Raw genomic sequence first — 12,417 nt, 5'->3', positions numbered from 1 at the left:
TTACCATTCACCTTCAAATCTGTACAAACTTTCTGATCCCTCTCAATCCCTTTCTGATCCCAAATCCTCTTACTCAAGCTCTGCTGTTCTTAAATCACCTCTCATTGTCTGCTGGGCCTGAAACAGCCGTCGGAGCCTCATTGCATTCTGTTCCTGTGGTTTTGCCTCTTTTTCTGGGGTGGATTTCTTGAGTCCCCAGTCATGCCCTCCAATCTAGTAAAAACTAAAGTGTCTCCCCATTCGTGTGACGCCCACTTTCACTGTGGTCGGGCACTGGCCTCCTAGACCTCACAGCCTCCTCTCCCCTTCAGACCTGCACGGCCTGTTGTCTGGGATCTCTGCTTTTCCTTCACAGAAGCCTCGCTCTTCCTCTGGTTAATCGCCGCACGTTTCTTGACTGTCTGTCTGCCCCTGCTTCTGCTCAGATTGAGGCCAGAGTGTGTTCTCAGGTCATCCTTGGTGTCCCGTGCAGACCCGGCTTCCAGGAGCATACATTTCCAAGAACATGCATTTGAAACAGTTCTAAGCTGTTAGGTTTGCAGTAATTTTATGGAGTTTTTTTTTTCTCATCGTGAATACAGCAAGATGGTATATCCATGCTGGATCACCGTTTGTCTTGCTTTGTTCATTCATTAAATGTGTTGCCACTTATAGGTAGGAAGTGGAAATGTTTATCTCTGCAGTCTAGAGCTATAATCCCGGTAGGCATAATCATCAAATCTAGAGGCACCCTGGGCGTTGGTGGGGAGAAAGCTGGAGAGAGTTTTGTTTGGCTGAATCTTCATGGTACTTCTGGGGTACAGTTAGGTACTCTGCTAGTACTTTCAAGTGCATTGTTACTAAGTCCTCATCATAACCCTGTTAGATCATTACCAGATAATTTTAACACCTAAACCCTTTCAACCCGGCTCTGTTTGGACCAGGGCAATAGTGAACCACCAAGCCCCAAGCCCTGCTCCACTTCCATCAGCCTGGGCCTCCACGTTTGTTATTAACTTTCTGGGTGATTCTGTTGCACACCAGAGTTTGTCCAGGTCATTCCCGATGCCTGGACAAAATCAGATCCTTTCTAAATACCTGTGCCAGCCACTTTCCACTCTCACCATTGCTTAGCCTTGCCACATCCCTACTTCCAGAGACCCTTTATGGGCAACTCCTGAGCTTTGGGACGTGGGGGCCAGGGGAGACTTTTCTGTTCAAACTGGGTTGCATTTCAGCTTTCTCTGACCCCAGCTTAGAATTCCGTTTTCTCAAGTTGGATCCATTACCACATATTCGTCTGCTTACTGGTTTCCAGAATTTTGTTGCTGTTGTCTTCAACATTTTGTTGCTGTTCTCTTTGCCTGTGGGATTGTCTTTCATTTTAAAATCTCTTCTCTTCCATTTGAGTGTGGTTTCAAATGAAGGGGGAAAAAGGAGGGAAATCGGTCATCTTTAATCAGAAAACTATCACGTAGGGACGCCTGGGTAGCTCAGTTGGTTAAACATCTGCCTTCAGCTCAGGTCATGATCCCAGGGTTCTGGGATCGATTCCTGCATCAGGCTCCTTGCTCAGAGGGGAGCCTGCTTCTCCCTCTCCCTCTGCCTACTGCTTCCCCTGCTTGTGTGCTCTTTCTGAAAAATATGTAAATAAACTTAAAAAAATAAAAAAACAACTATCGCTTAATTCTTTTTTTTTAAGATTTTATTTATTTATTTATTTATTTGACAGACAGAGATCACAAGTAGGCAGAGAGGCAGGCAGAGAGAGAGGAGGAAGCAGGCTCCCTGCTGAGCAGAGAGCCTGATGCAGAGCTCAAACCCAGGACCCTGGGATCATGACCTGAGCTGAAGGCAGAGGCTTTAACCCACTGAGCCACCCAGGTGCTCCTATCACTTAATTCTTAAATCAAACCCCATCTTTCATATGAGAACACTGAAGCTCAAGGTGGATGACTAATGGGCCTAAATTGCTAAAAACCAGAATTTGTGTCCAGGCAGCTGGATTCTTAACCATTCTGCTCTACCACCTCACTGCAAAACCAGAAGCTAAAGATTCTTCTTCAGTGAGAGAGAATCTCATAGGCTACATGTGTAGAAAACTGCTCAAACAGAAGGGCTCTAACTTGGAAATTGGCAAATTATATTAGATTCCATTAATTTAATGGCATTGTTGTATAACACATGCATTAGAAATTGATCATGAATAATAGATTATACCAGCTGAACCAAAGGCTTTCCAGGAGAACTTTTTGCACATTTCATTTTCGAACAACTAAAATGACATCATTTCCAGAACAGTTTGATTTGTTCTGTGCATCTGAAAAAATAAAAACACAGCAAAGGGACTCTTTAGAGTGTGGACATTTTCAGACAATAGTGCAAAGACTGAAGAGAGGCACATTGTAATCAAAATTGCAATTTGGATGTTGTTACTTTCTGTTCCTTGAGTTCCATACCGCCTCAAATCATGACAGACTATTTTCTGTTGCAAGAGGGAAAGAATCTGTTTAAATTCAGAACTCTGTGCAGACACCTTCCAGGGGTTCTGAAATCAGATTGTGCTTCTGCCTTGAGCTCAACAGTGTACATTTGCGCCTCTTTGCAGCGCCTTTAGGTCCATTCTGACTGGTTTAATCTTGGGCTTTCAGTGGTCATGTAACACATACCATCTTTTGCGTAAGCTTTCCTTGGTACAAGGAATGGTATCGGTATTTTATAGATCACAGAAACCAAATGTCGTCTCATTCTTTGGCACATTTGAGATTTAAAAAAAAAAAAAAGAAGAAGAAGAAGAAGAAGAAGGTTATTCCTCAAGGCTGTGATTCTCTTTTAAACTGCCTCTCTCAGATTCTGAAAATAAAGAAGATTTGGCTGCGGCTGGGCTCGCATCACAAGAACACAGATTTTGACACAGCGCATGTTCGCTCTTGTAAAAGTCCACGCTCCATCCCTGCGTACATGATCCAGCCCAGGTCTCGGATATATGTTAGACCCAAGAAGGTATTAATTACTTCAGGGTCTCCATTTATTTCCTCATCTGTCTATGGAGAAAACATTTTTTTTTACCTTGGGACACATGTTTGCTGCCAACATTAAATGGGAAAAATGTCAGGAATACGAACTACACAGTATGGTGCGGTATTGATCGCCCAACATGTTAACTCAATTAAAATGCATCTAAGGATGGAGGAAGGGAAAATCCTCGTGACGCATGAAGCTGGAAATCAGGAGACAGAGGAGTCTCAGCCTTGCCTGTAATGAGCTGAAAAGCCTTGGGCAGGTCACTTTCCTTTCGGTTACTCATATGAGGGCTTATGTCATCTCCAAAATTCCTCCGATTGCGAGAACTGGAGCCATGCTGGGAAAACAGAGGAAAAAATGGAAGAAGGAAACTTCCGAAGTCTGGAAACAGTGGGTCGGGATTGTTTTCTTCCCTTGACAGGAGCTCCTCTGACGTGCTTTCTGATGGTCTGGGCCTTGGCAGCTGTGGAGTAACCCACGCCCTGACTGGGCACCGAGGAGGTAATAACCTACAAGCTGAGCCTGGGTCAGGTGGTCTGAGAGAAAGAACCAGGAACTTAACTCCATCTCCAGTAATTGCTGTTTATGCTCCAGACAGGTTTTTTCCATAAAGCTTTTAAATTAAGCAAAGGGGGAGGCCCCGAGGCTTCTCTACGGATTCTTCTCATTTGCATGTCTCCTCCTGTGCCTCAGCTCTCTGGCCGGTCTCCAAGAGGGTTCTTCTGCGCTGGGTATGAATTAAATGTTACCGTTTGGGGTTGGGAAAGACCTCCCTCTTGAGAATCTCTAAAATCATCCTCAGGATTCTATTCTTGTCTTTACTTCATAATTTAAACCTGGAGACCTGCCAATCCCCAACATTGTAATAGGGATTCACCAAATTTATCTTTGTTTTATGTATCGGGATTCATTTGCTTTCCCACGGCCCCTTCCTCAACTCGCCTGCATCTCCTCATTTCTCAGACCTTTTTTTCCCCTCTTTCTCATCTGGAGAGATATTTGAACGTGAAGGGGAAGAGGGAATTTTGCAGATTTCCTATATTATATGTAAGATTTACATATGGAGCGCCTGGCTAGCTCAGACTGTGGAGTGCGGCACTCTTGATCTTGGAGTCATGAGTTTAAGCCCCACGTTGGGTGTGGAGCCTACTTAAAACACAAATAAATAAATATATAAATATATATATATATATATATATATATATATATTTTTTTTTTTTTTTTTTTTTTAAATAAAGGTTTCCATAGGAACACTTACATCTTAGAAGGAGGTGGAGTTTACCTGGGAGACTACTTTATGCATTTTCATATACTGAATTTAAAATAGTGTCTAATTTTTATTATCAGTTAACATTCAGGATTTGGGGTTTTTTTACATCATCATTATGTGACTTTTCAATGACTGTGAAATGTTAAAGGATATCTTCGGTCCTTTTAAATTCATGTATGTTTGTTCATGTGAATCCTACCTGTTGTTAATTAATATGACTTTTTCCCTCCAGAACCGCCAAGGAAAAGGAAATTTCAAATGGGAAAACTCTTTGTTTGATCTCATAAGGTTTATACATATAAATCTACTTCCCAATTTTTTTAAATGAACTCTTAAGCATGTACGTCACCTTTTCTAATAAATGTAGTTTGTTGTTGTTGTTTTAGCATTTTTGGCTTTTCTACAAACCTTGGAACTTTTTCTGCCCCACGCCTAAGGGTCTGGGAGCATCGGCGTACAACGCACAGGTGTGCAGGCTGACTTTCTGGGGCTCCCTGCACGTGGCCCAAGCAGTGCTAATTAGTACTCAGGAATGTGGCACACAGTGTGGCTGACCCAAGGGGTGTAGTTATTTGGCTGCCCCCAAATTAACGTTTTACTGTATTTCAGAATTGAGTTTAAATTTCTGGTTTCAGGGCGCCTGGGTGGCTCAGTGGGTTAAAGCCTCTGCCTTCGGCTCAGATCATGATCCCAGGGTCCTGGGATCGAGCCCCGCATCAGGCTTTCTGCTCAGCGGGGAGCCTGCTTCCTCCTCTCTCTCTGCCTGCCTCTCTGCTACTTGTGATCTCTGTCAAATACATAAATAAAATCTTCAAAAAAAATAATAATAATTGTTTTTTATAAAGAAATAAATAAATAAATTTCTGGTTTCATAGTTCTTGCAGCTCACACTGTAAGAAAAAGCACTAGCCACAAGCCAAGAGACCTGGGCTGTCTTTGTGGCTTTGTGACCCCCTGGGTGACCTTGACCAACAAGTTTCCTCCAGAAATGAAGCGGCCTCTGGGGCCGTTTCCACTTTGAAACCTGCTGTTTCTGCGCTGTGCAGGGCTGCTCGCTGAGGAGGAACTTGCCAGCGTAAAGCTGTGTGGTTCCAGGTTATCTGAGGGGCTGTGCTTTGATCCCAGGAAGGCTTTTTCCTCACGTGATCCCCGTGTTGCAGCTCTGCTCCTCGAGCCTGGCGAGAACTGCTGGGAGGGAATGTCATCCGCGATCGCTGGTCCGCCTCCCCCGTCAGCTCCGTGTTCTCTGCATTTCAGATGCCTGGGACAGAGGAGTCCCAAGATTCGGGCGGCCCCGAGGAATCCAAGGGAAACCTGGAAAGTCCCAAGCAGGGCAGCAGTAAAATGAAGCTCAAAAGCCGACTGTCAGGTGAGTGGAGCCCCATGCCTGATGCGGCCTGCCCGAAAGTGAACTTCCAGCCTCAGGAGTGCGAAGATGAGCGTCATTAACAGAATGAGCGCCTCCCCCTCCCCTTACAGCTTCAAACTTATTTTCCCTTTAGATAGTGCACGCCCCAAGCATAAAACTGCCCTCAGCCCAGCTGCCTAAGTGAATATTTTTGTTTGAGTCATAATGAAGGGAATGTCAACATCTCCGTTTGTCTCTGCTCAAACCTAAATTTCCTGTGTGTGTGGTTCATTGACTTGCACAGAACTTCAGGTGTCCCGTGCCCTGTGAACATTCCTAGTGGCCTGTCTTCCCGGCAGATGGCCCTCTCCCTCAAGCTCTTGGTCGACCAGAACCAGGGGCAAAGAGTTACTGACTTAATATGAAATCGGCATCTCAACGAAGCAGGCGGAAAAATGGGGTAGGAGCCTCAGCTCTGGAAACAGATTTCACATTTCCTGGGTATAGCCTCATAGCAGCTGGCAGGTGCTCTGAGATAGAAAGTTCTTGTTGAAAGCAGAGACCCCATGGGGTGCCTGGGTGGCTCAGTTGGTTAAACGATTGCCTTCGGCTCAGGTCATGATCCTGGAGTTCTAGGATCGAGTCCTGCATTTGGGCTCCCCGCTCAGTGGGGAGTCTGCTTCTCCCTCTGACCTTCCCCCTCTCATGCGCTCTCTCTCTCTCTCTTTCTCTCTCTCATTCTTTCCCTCTCAAATAAATAAATAAAATCTTTAAAAAAAGAAAGAAAGAAAAAGAAGAAAGTAAGCAAGCAGAGGCCACATAAAAGATTACCTATTATGATCCAAGGGTCCTAGGCACCCACTCCCTGATGGGCTCTTTCTCCTATTAAACAACAAACAAACCAAAAAACCCTGAAAGTTACATTTTATGTCTGCATTGGTATAAAAGTACAAGCTGGATTCTTTATTATCTCTTCATTACCATGACGTTTACACTTAAAACTTTCTTATGGGCCCTCTACACTGTGTCTGCCGGCCTGACGGAGAGGCCCGCCCTAGCTACCTACCCATGAAAGGCGTCTCATGAGACCTTGGGCCACTGACTTCAAGCCTCTGAACTTCCTCTCCCTCACCTGAGAAAAGGAGATAATAATCCTGACTTTGAAAGGGTGAGCAGATTAAAAAACAAACAAAACACATACAGGAGTGGCCAGCCAAAACACAAGGTGTTTTGTGTCTTAGACACAAACCCGTGTGGAGGGGTGCTGTCTGTGCCGCCACCCAGGACCCCTGCCACCCCCGCCCCTGTCGCCACTGCCTGGCCCTCTGCTGAGCTGTTCTCAGGTAAAGCGACTGGTATAGGACCCTCAAACAGATCTGTTTCTTTTAACAAACCAGAGTCACAAAGTGAATTAGTCTGTTCGTAACTCAAAATAGTTAGGCAGTGTCTATCAGAACGCAGGGTGGTGACCAGTGAAATGGCCAGAGGCTGATAAGTTGGAGGGGAGACATCATGAGGTCCTCACGCAGAGAGACCGCCCAGCTCCCCCAAAGCCCTGAGAACAGCAGAGAGAAATGCATTTCATTCCTGTGTGTGTTTGGGGCCTGGACGTCACAGGGGCGTAGCAGATGAAGAGCTTTAGGCCAGCTGTCTTGGCACAGTTAATCAACACCTTATCAACAGTCCCCAGGAGGGCCACAGAGCTCTGGGGAAGTATTAGGGACCTTTGAAACGCATACGATCACATTCCTCATTTTATGGATGAGACCAGAGGCGTTAAGGGAATCCCAAAGGTCACTCACTCAGTGCCAGCAAAAAGATCTGCCTCCCAGATAGTTCTTCCCCACCCTGGCTTCCTGAGAATCCTGATGGGAATCCTACTCCCCAGGCTGGGGCTATAGGGTTACAGACATGGGGACCGGGAGATAGCTGGGGACCTTCCAAATCATAATTCTCTAGTGCTGTTTATGCTATTAATTTAGAACAAGCAGCACATTCAGCTGAGTAAAATCCACAGCTGGTTGTTGTTTGCCACAAATGGAGGTCACCCTCTCTTCCTGCCCTTCCCATTCACCTGGGGCCATAATAAGCAAATTTGTGTAACAGGCATGAAGCCGGGGAGAACTGTGTTCACTTCTCAGCCCTGCTGTGACTTGACCTGAGACCAGTGACTTGACTTCTCCGGGTCTTCGTTTCTTTGGGTGTAGAGTGAGGATTATACTGTACATTTATTCTGTATATCAGTGCCCCATCTCAGTTGAAAGATGGAGTTGAGAGAGGGAATGTGGCACTGCCCCTGCAGGTATGGCCGCGATGGCCCGGCCCACCCCACCCCTGCCGACGTTAACATCACATTCGTCACTGTCGTTTCCAACTTTGTCATTGTTGTCTCCTCTTTCCTTGTCAAGAGGGGAAGATGCTTGAATAGTTTCAGACAGGAATATTCTTAAGAACTTTAGGCGGTGATAAGGCGTGCGACAGGAGGTATGAAGATGGAAGTCTGTCCGGGCCGTGGTGCACCGGGGAGGCATCCAGAGGACACAGGATGAAGCAGGGCCAGGGCCTTGGCAAGATTTGACAGAACCCAAGAGGAAGCCAACGGTGGTCTGGACAAGGGAGAAAATGCACCAGAAATGTTTAGGGACAATGAGGGAAACATGGTTAGAAACACAGTTAGCAACTGTTTATCCTCTCCAGCTTTCCGAAAGATCCAGTAATCCAACAGGAACCACGATTGAGTCCAGCAGAGCTTGTCAGGGAGGTTAGGGGTAAGGAGCCCCTCGGGGAGGGAGCTGATGGTGCCGGCAAAGTGAGGCAAAATGTCAGGCGATATTGATCGGCTCCCCGGTTTTGGAAAGGATGTGGGAGGAGGACAGACCCTCTCCTTTGAGAATCAGCAGGCCAGAGCCACGAATTCATGGAGGAGGGCCGTGGGAGATACGGCTGGAAAAGTAATTTGAGACCTAGGAAGGCGGCTTATGGAGCTGGGTCTTCATTCAGTGCTATGAAATATGTTCAGCCTGAAGACATTTGAATACAGGAGATTTTAATGTGATCACCTGCTAATTTGTCTGTCCTGTAAACTTGGATTTTTATTTCCTAGTTTCTAAAAGCGAGTCACTCTGGTATTCGTGTGTTGGTATCACACTACTGTATGTGGTTTCTCTTCTATTGAGGCAAGTGCCCCCCTGTCAGCTCAAAAGGCACTTTCTTCTAATAAATCTTTTTCAAATGAGTAAGCCTGCCAAGATAGAGTGATCTGGCCATGAATTAGTAAGTCCTGAATTATTAAGGAGGTTCTGTAAAAAAAAGTTCCAGCCTTCTCCACTAAGATTTTTGCCTAGTCTGGCTCCAGAATGACTAAAGTGATTTTATAGAACATTTTTCCTGATATCCTAACCTGAATTTTCCTTACTTCATACTGCCCTTTTTGCCAGCAGGGTTCCCTTTTAATTTTAGTATTTTTGATTTATCTGTGTTAATATCCTACACTTGTGATCTTTTTAAATGGAAATTTCTCTTTGATTGCAAAGAAGTCTCAGGTGTTTGAAAACCTGTATCACAAAGTTAATATGTAGCTTTTGAAACACCAGGCTTTTAGTGATGTTCATGTTAATATAACTGTATCAGCACTCTTCCAACTTTTCATCACCATTAAAGACTCACTATATTATTTTTAAAAGAGTACAGAATCATCCTGTTTTATTCCATGAAAAACTTTCTGAAAAACGTTTAGGTAAATTGAATTTTAGGTCATCAAATAAAACATAGTCTAGGAGAATTTGATATTACAAAGAATCTGTATATGCATATAGCTATAAACACACATGTGTGATACATTCATAATGTATCATGTAAACATTGCGATGTGATTATAGCTATATTCAGTGTAATTGAGCCATCATTTAAAATAATTCCCTTATTTTAAAATAGCATGTAATATAAACTAAGTATTGATAAAGGTATCTTTAAAAATTACTACAAAAATTTCTTAAGACAAAGTTCTAAGCATAAAGGGAAAAATCGATACATTATACGTTAAATTATGAATTTTTGTTCATGTGAAAATACCAGTAAGAGTGAAAAAGGCAAGTCACAGACATGGAGAAGATACTTTCAATACATAGATCCCATAAAGGACTCAAATCTAAAACATTAACAATAGAAAAATAAAAACTCCTATAAATCAACAACAAAAAGACAGAAACCCATTACAAGAATAAGCAAAACAGGCACTTTACAACTTTATTGGGGAAAAAAAAGCCACTGTACAAATTTACAAAAGTTAAAATAACCAACGAATTTTTGAAAGAAGTTCAGTCACATTGGTCATCAGTGGAATGTAAATTAAAAACCACAAGAGGGCCCCTGGCTGGCTTGGCTGGTGGTGTGTGGGACTCTTGATTTTGGGCTTATGAGTTTAAGCCCCATGTTGGGTATAGAGATTACTTGAAAATAAAATATTAAAAAAAAAAAAAAAACCCACAGTGAAATGTCATTATGTACCTATGAGATTGGCTGAAATTTAAAAAACTGGCACCACCAAGTATGACGATGATGTGGGAAAACTAGGACTCCCATACGGTGGTGTTCCAGCATTGGGAAAGGTGGCTGTGTAACTCGAGGCTCAGCAGCTCTGCCTAGGTCTGCACCGCCCCCCCACATGGGATTCCTATGAGAATGTTCCATAATAGTCTGTTCTAGATCAAGGGTCGGCAAACTACCACCCACAGCTGTATTTGTATGGACCACAAGCTAGAAGTACTTTCTGTATCTTCAGTAGATTTAAAAAAAAAGAGAGAGAGAGAGAGAGAATATGCAGCAGAGATCATCTGTGGCCCATAGAGTCTAAAACATTTACTATCTGGCCTTTACAAAAAAAAAAAAAAAACAGTTGTTGACCCTTGTTCTAGAACTGAAACCGGAAACAAAACAAGTGTTCATCAGCAACAGAGTGGATAGCCAAACTGTGATAACTGTGGTGTGTTTATACAATGGAGTAGTATACAGAAATAGGATGAACAGACTATTAGCACCAACATGGGGACTTTCGCAAATGGATGCTAAGAGTGAAGAACCAGATGCAAAAAGTACATATCTTTTTTTTTTTTAAGATTTTATTTATTTATTTGACAGAGAGAGGCAGGCAGAGAGAGAGGAGGAAGCAGGCTCCCTGCTGAGCAGAGAGCCCGATTCAGGGCTCGATCCCAGGACTCTGAGATCATGACCTGAGCCGAAGGCAGCGGCTTAACCCACTGAGCCACCCAGGTGCCCCAAAAAGTACATATCTTATGTGTTCATTTATATAAAGTTCAAAAATAGGCAAAAGCCATCTCTGATGTTGGAAGTAGGGATAATAGTTACCATGGATGAAGGCTGGTTAGTGGTGCCAAAGCAGCTTTGAGTTCCAGAAATATCTGTTTCTTGGTCTGACTGTTGGTTTCTGGAACATTCACTTTGTGAAATTTCATGGAACTGTACACTTATGACTTGTGCAAATTTCTGTGAGATTTTATTCTTTAATAAAGAAGTTTATTTAACAAGTCATTACATGGAAAAAAAAAAAAGAAAGAAAGAAAGAAAGAAAGAAAAAAAGCACCTGCCCCAACAATGGAAGTGTACCAAACAGAGTAAGGTTCCTCCGTCACTAGAAAACCATCTATTGGTAGCTTTCTCACTGTTGGTTACCACCTTGTCAACTCTGGCTACCTCTTACTTAGATGAAATGTGTACATTTTCCCATATCCAGTTTGGTTCCTTCAAAGACTGGCACTTGCTTCATTATCTGGCATTAATGGCCCCAACAGACCCCCAGCTTAGGCAGAGCTTATTGGTAGAAAGCAATGAGCTACTGAGCTCATCTAATACTTTGAAAGTACACCAGGCTTCTGAAGACCATATAGTGTTGAGGTAAATCCAATAATGTTATGCCTGTGATGCTCATAACATTCTTTCCATCCCATATCATGCCATGTTTTTCTCCATGTTTTCACCAGGGGGTGTACACCGTCTGGAGTCTGTTGAAGAATATAATGAGCTGATGGTGCGAAATGGGGACCCCAGGATCAGGATGTTGGAAGTCTCCCGAGATGGCCGAAAGCACTCTCTTCCCCAGCTGCTGGACTCTACTGGGACATCACAGGTAGGACAGTACCATGGAGCCTTTCATTTTCTCTGACTGTCAGAGTTGCCTGGTTAGGGATGTAAGAGCATGCTTCCACCCCTGGGTATTGAGGCTTTCTTTCACTCTTTCAGATAACAATAAGAGCATCCTTCTGGGGAAGAGCTGCCCACCTGTGTGGGCAGGGTTGTTTGGGACTAGAGATGTAGCACAGAGAACAAGGTCCATCTGTGGAGGCTAGGAAGAAGTCAGCCCAGGATTTGAAAACAGTAGAGAAAAATAATCCTTTGTTGGATCTCAACATCTTGCTCCCCTTCCTACTGTGTGTTTTGGACCCAAGAGCTGCTTTCAATGCCAGGAGACAATGGCGCCTCACGGTCTGTGGTCAACCACCATCGCTTGTTCAATGGGCGCGTCAGGTGTCAGCGTAACCACTGGGTGGGCGGGTGAGTGTTGGGTCATGTGAAGTGGGGGGAGTGCATGTGTGTGCCTATACCATGTCTAGGATTTTACCTGTTACTTAGTAGTGGTTCAAAGAGACAAGGTCACAGGACTGCAGTTGGGGGTAAAGGAGGCAATGATGTTAATATTCCAGGACCCGCCCCACAAGAACTCAGGGATCCCTAATTCTTCACAGGGCTCTTCCGCAATTACATTATCCTCAGTCCAGTTACA

General features: G+C 44.0%; 2 protein-coding genes across 15 annotated transcripts in view; both read left to right on the top strand.

Annotated features, from left to right (window-relative positions):
* SUB1 (SUB1 regulator of transcription) overlaps positions 1–12,417 on the top strand; it is a 484,727-nt gene that overhangs the window by 30,932 nt on the left and 441,378 nt on the right. The gene's annotated exons all lie outside the window — the stretch shown is intronic.
* PDZD2 (PDZ domain containing 2) overlaps positions 1–12,417 on the top strand; it is a 350,615-nt gene that overhangs the window by 295,950 nt on the left and 42,248 nt on the right. For all 14 annotated transcript variants that reach the window (XR_014309966.1, XR_014309967.1, XM_082724475.1 and 11 more), the window contains 2 exons: positions 5,531–5,642; positions 11,618–11,763. Coding sequence is in view for 12 of the 14 variants with exons in the window: in XM_082724475.1 (XP_082580601.1) it covers positions 5,531–5,642; positions 11,618–11,763 (258 nt within the window). In the remaining 2 variants the exon portion in view is untranslated. The remainder of the gene's footprint in view (positions 1–5,530; positions 5,643–11,617; positions 11,764–12,417) is intronic.

The sequence above is a fragment of the Mustela nivalis genome, assembly GCF_964662115.1.
Source record: "Mustela nivalis genome assembly, chromosome: 3".
In the NCBI taxonomy this organism is placed as follows: Eukaryota; Metazoa; Chordata; class Mammalia; order Carnivora; family Mustelidae; genus Mustela; species Mustela nivalis.
This window is presented reverse-complemented; position numbering and strand designations above follow the sequence as displayed.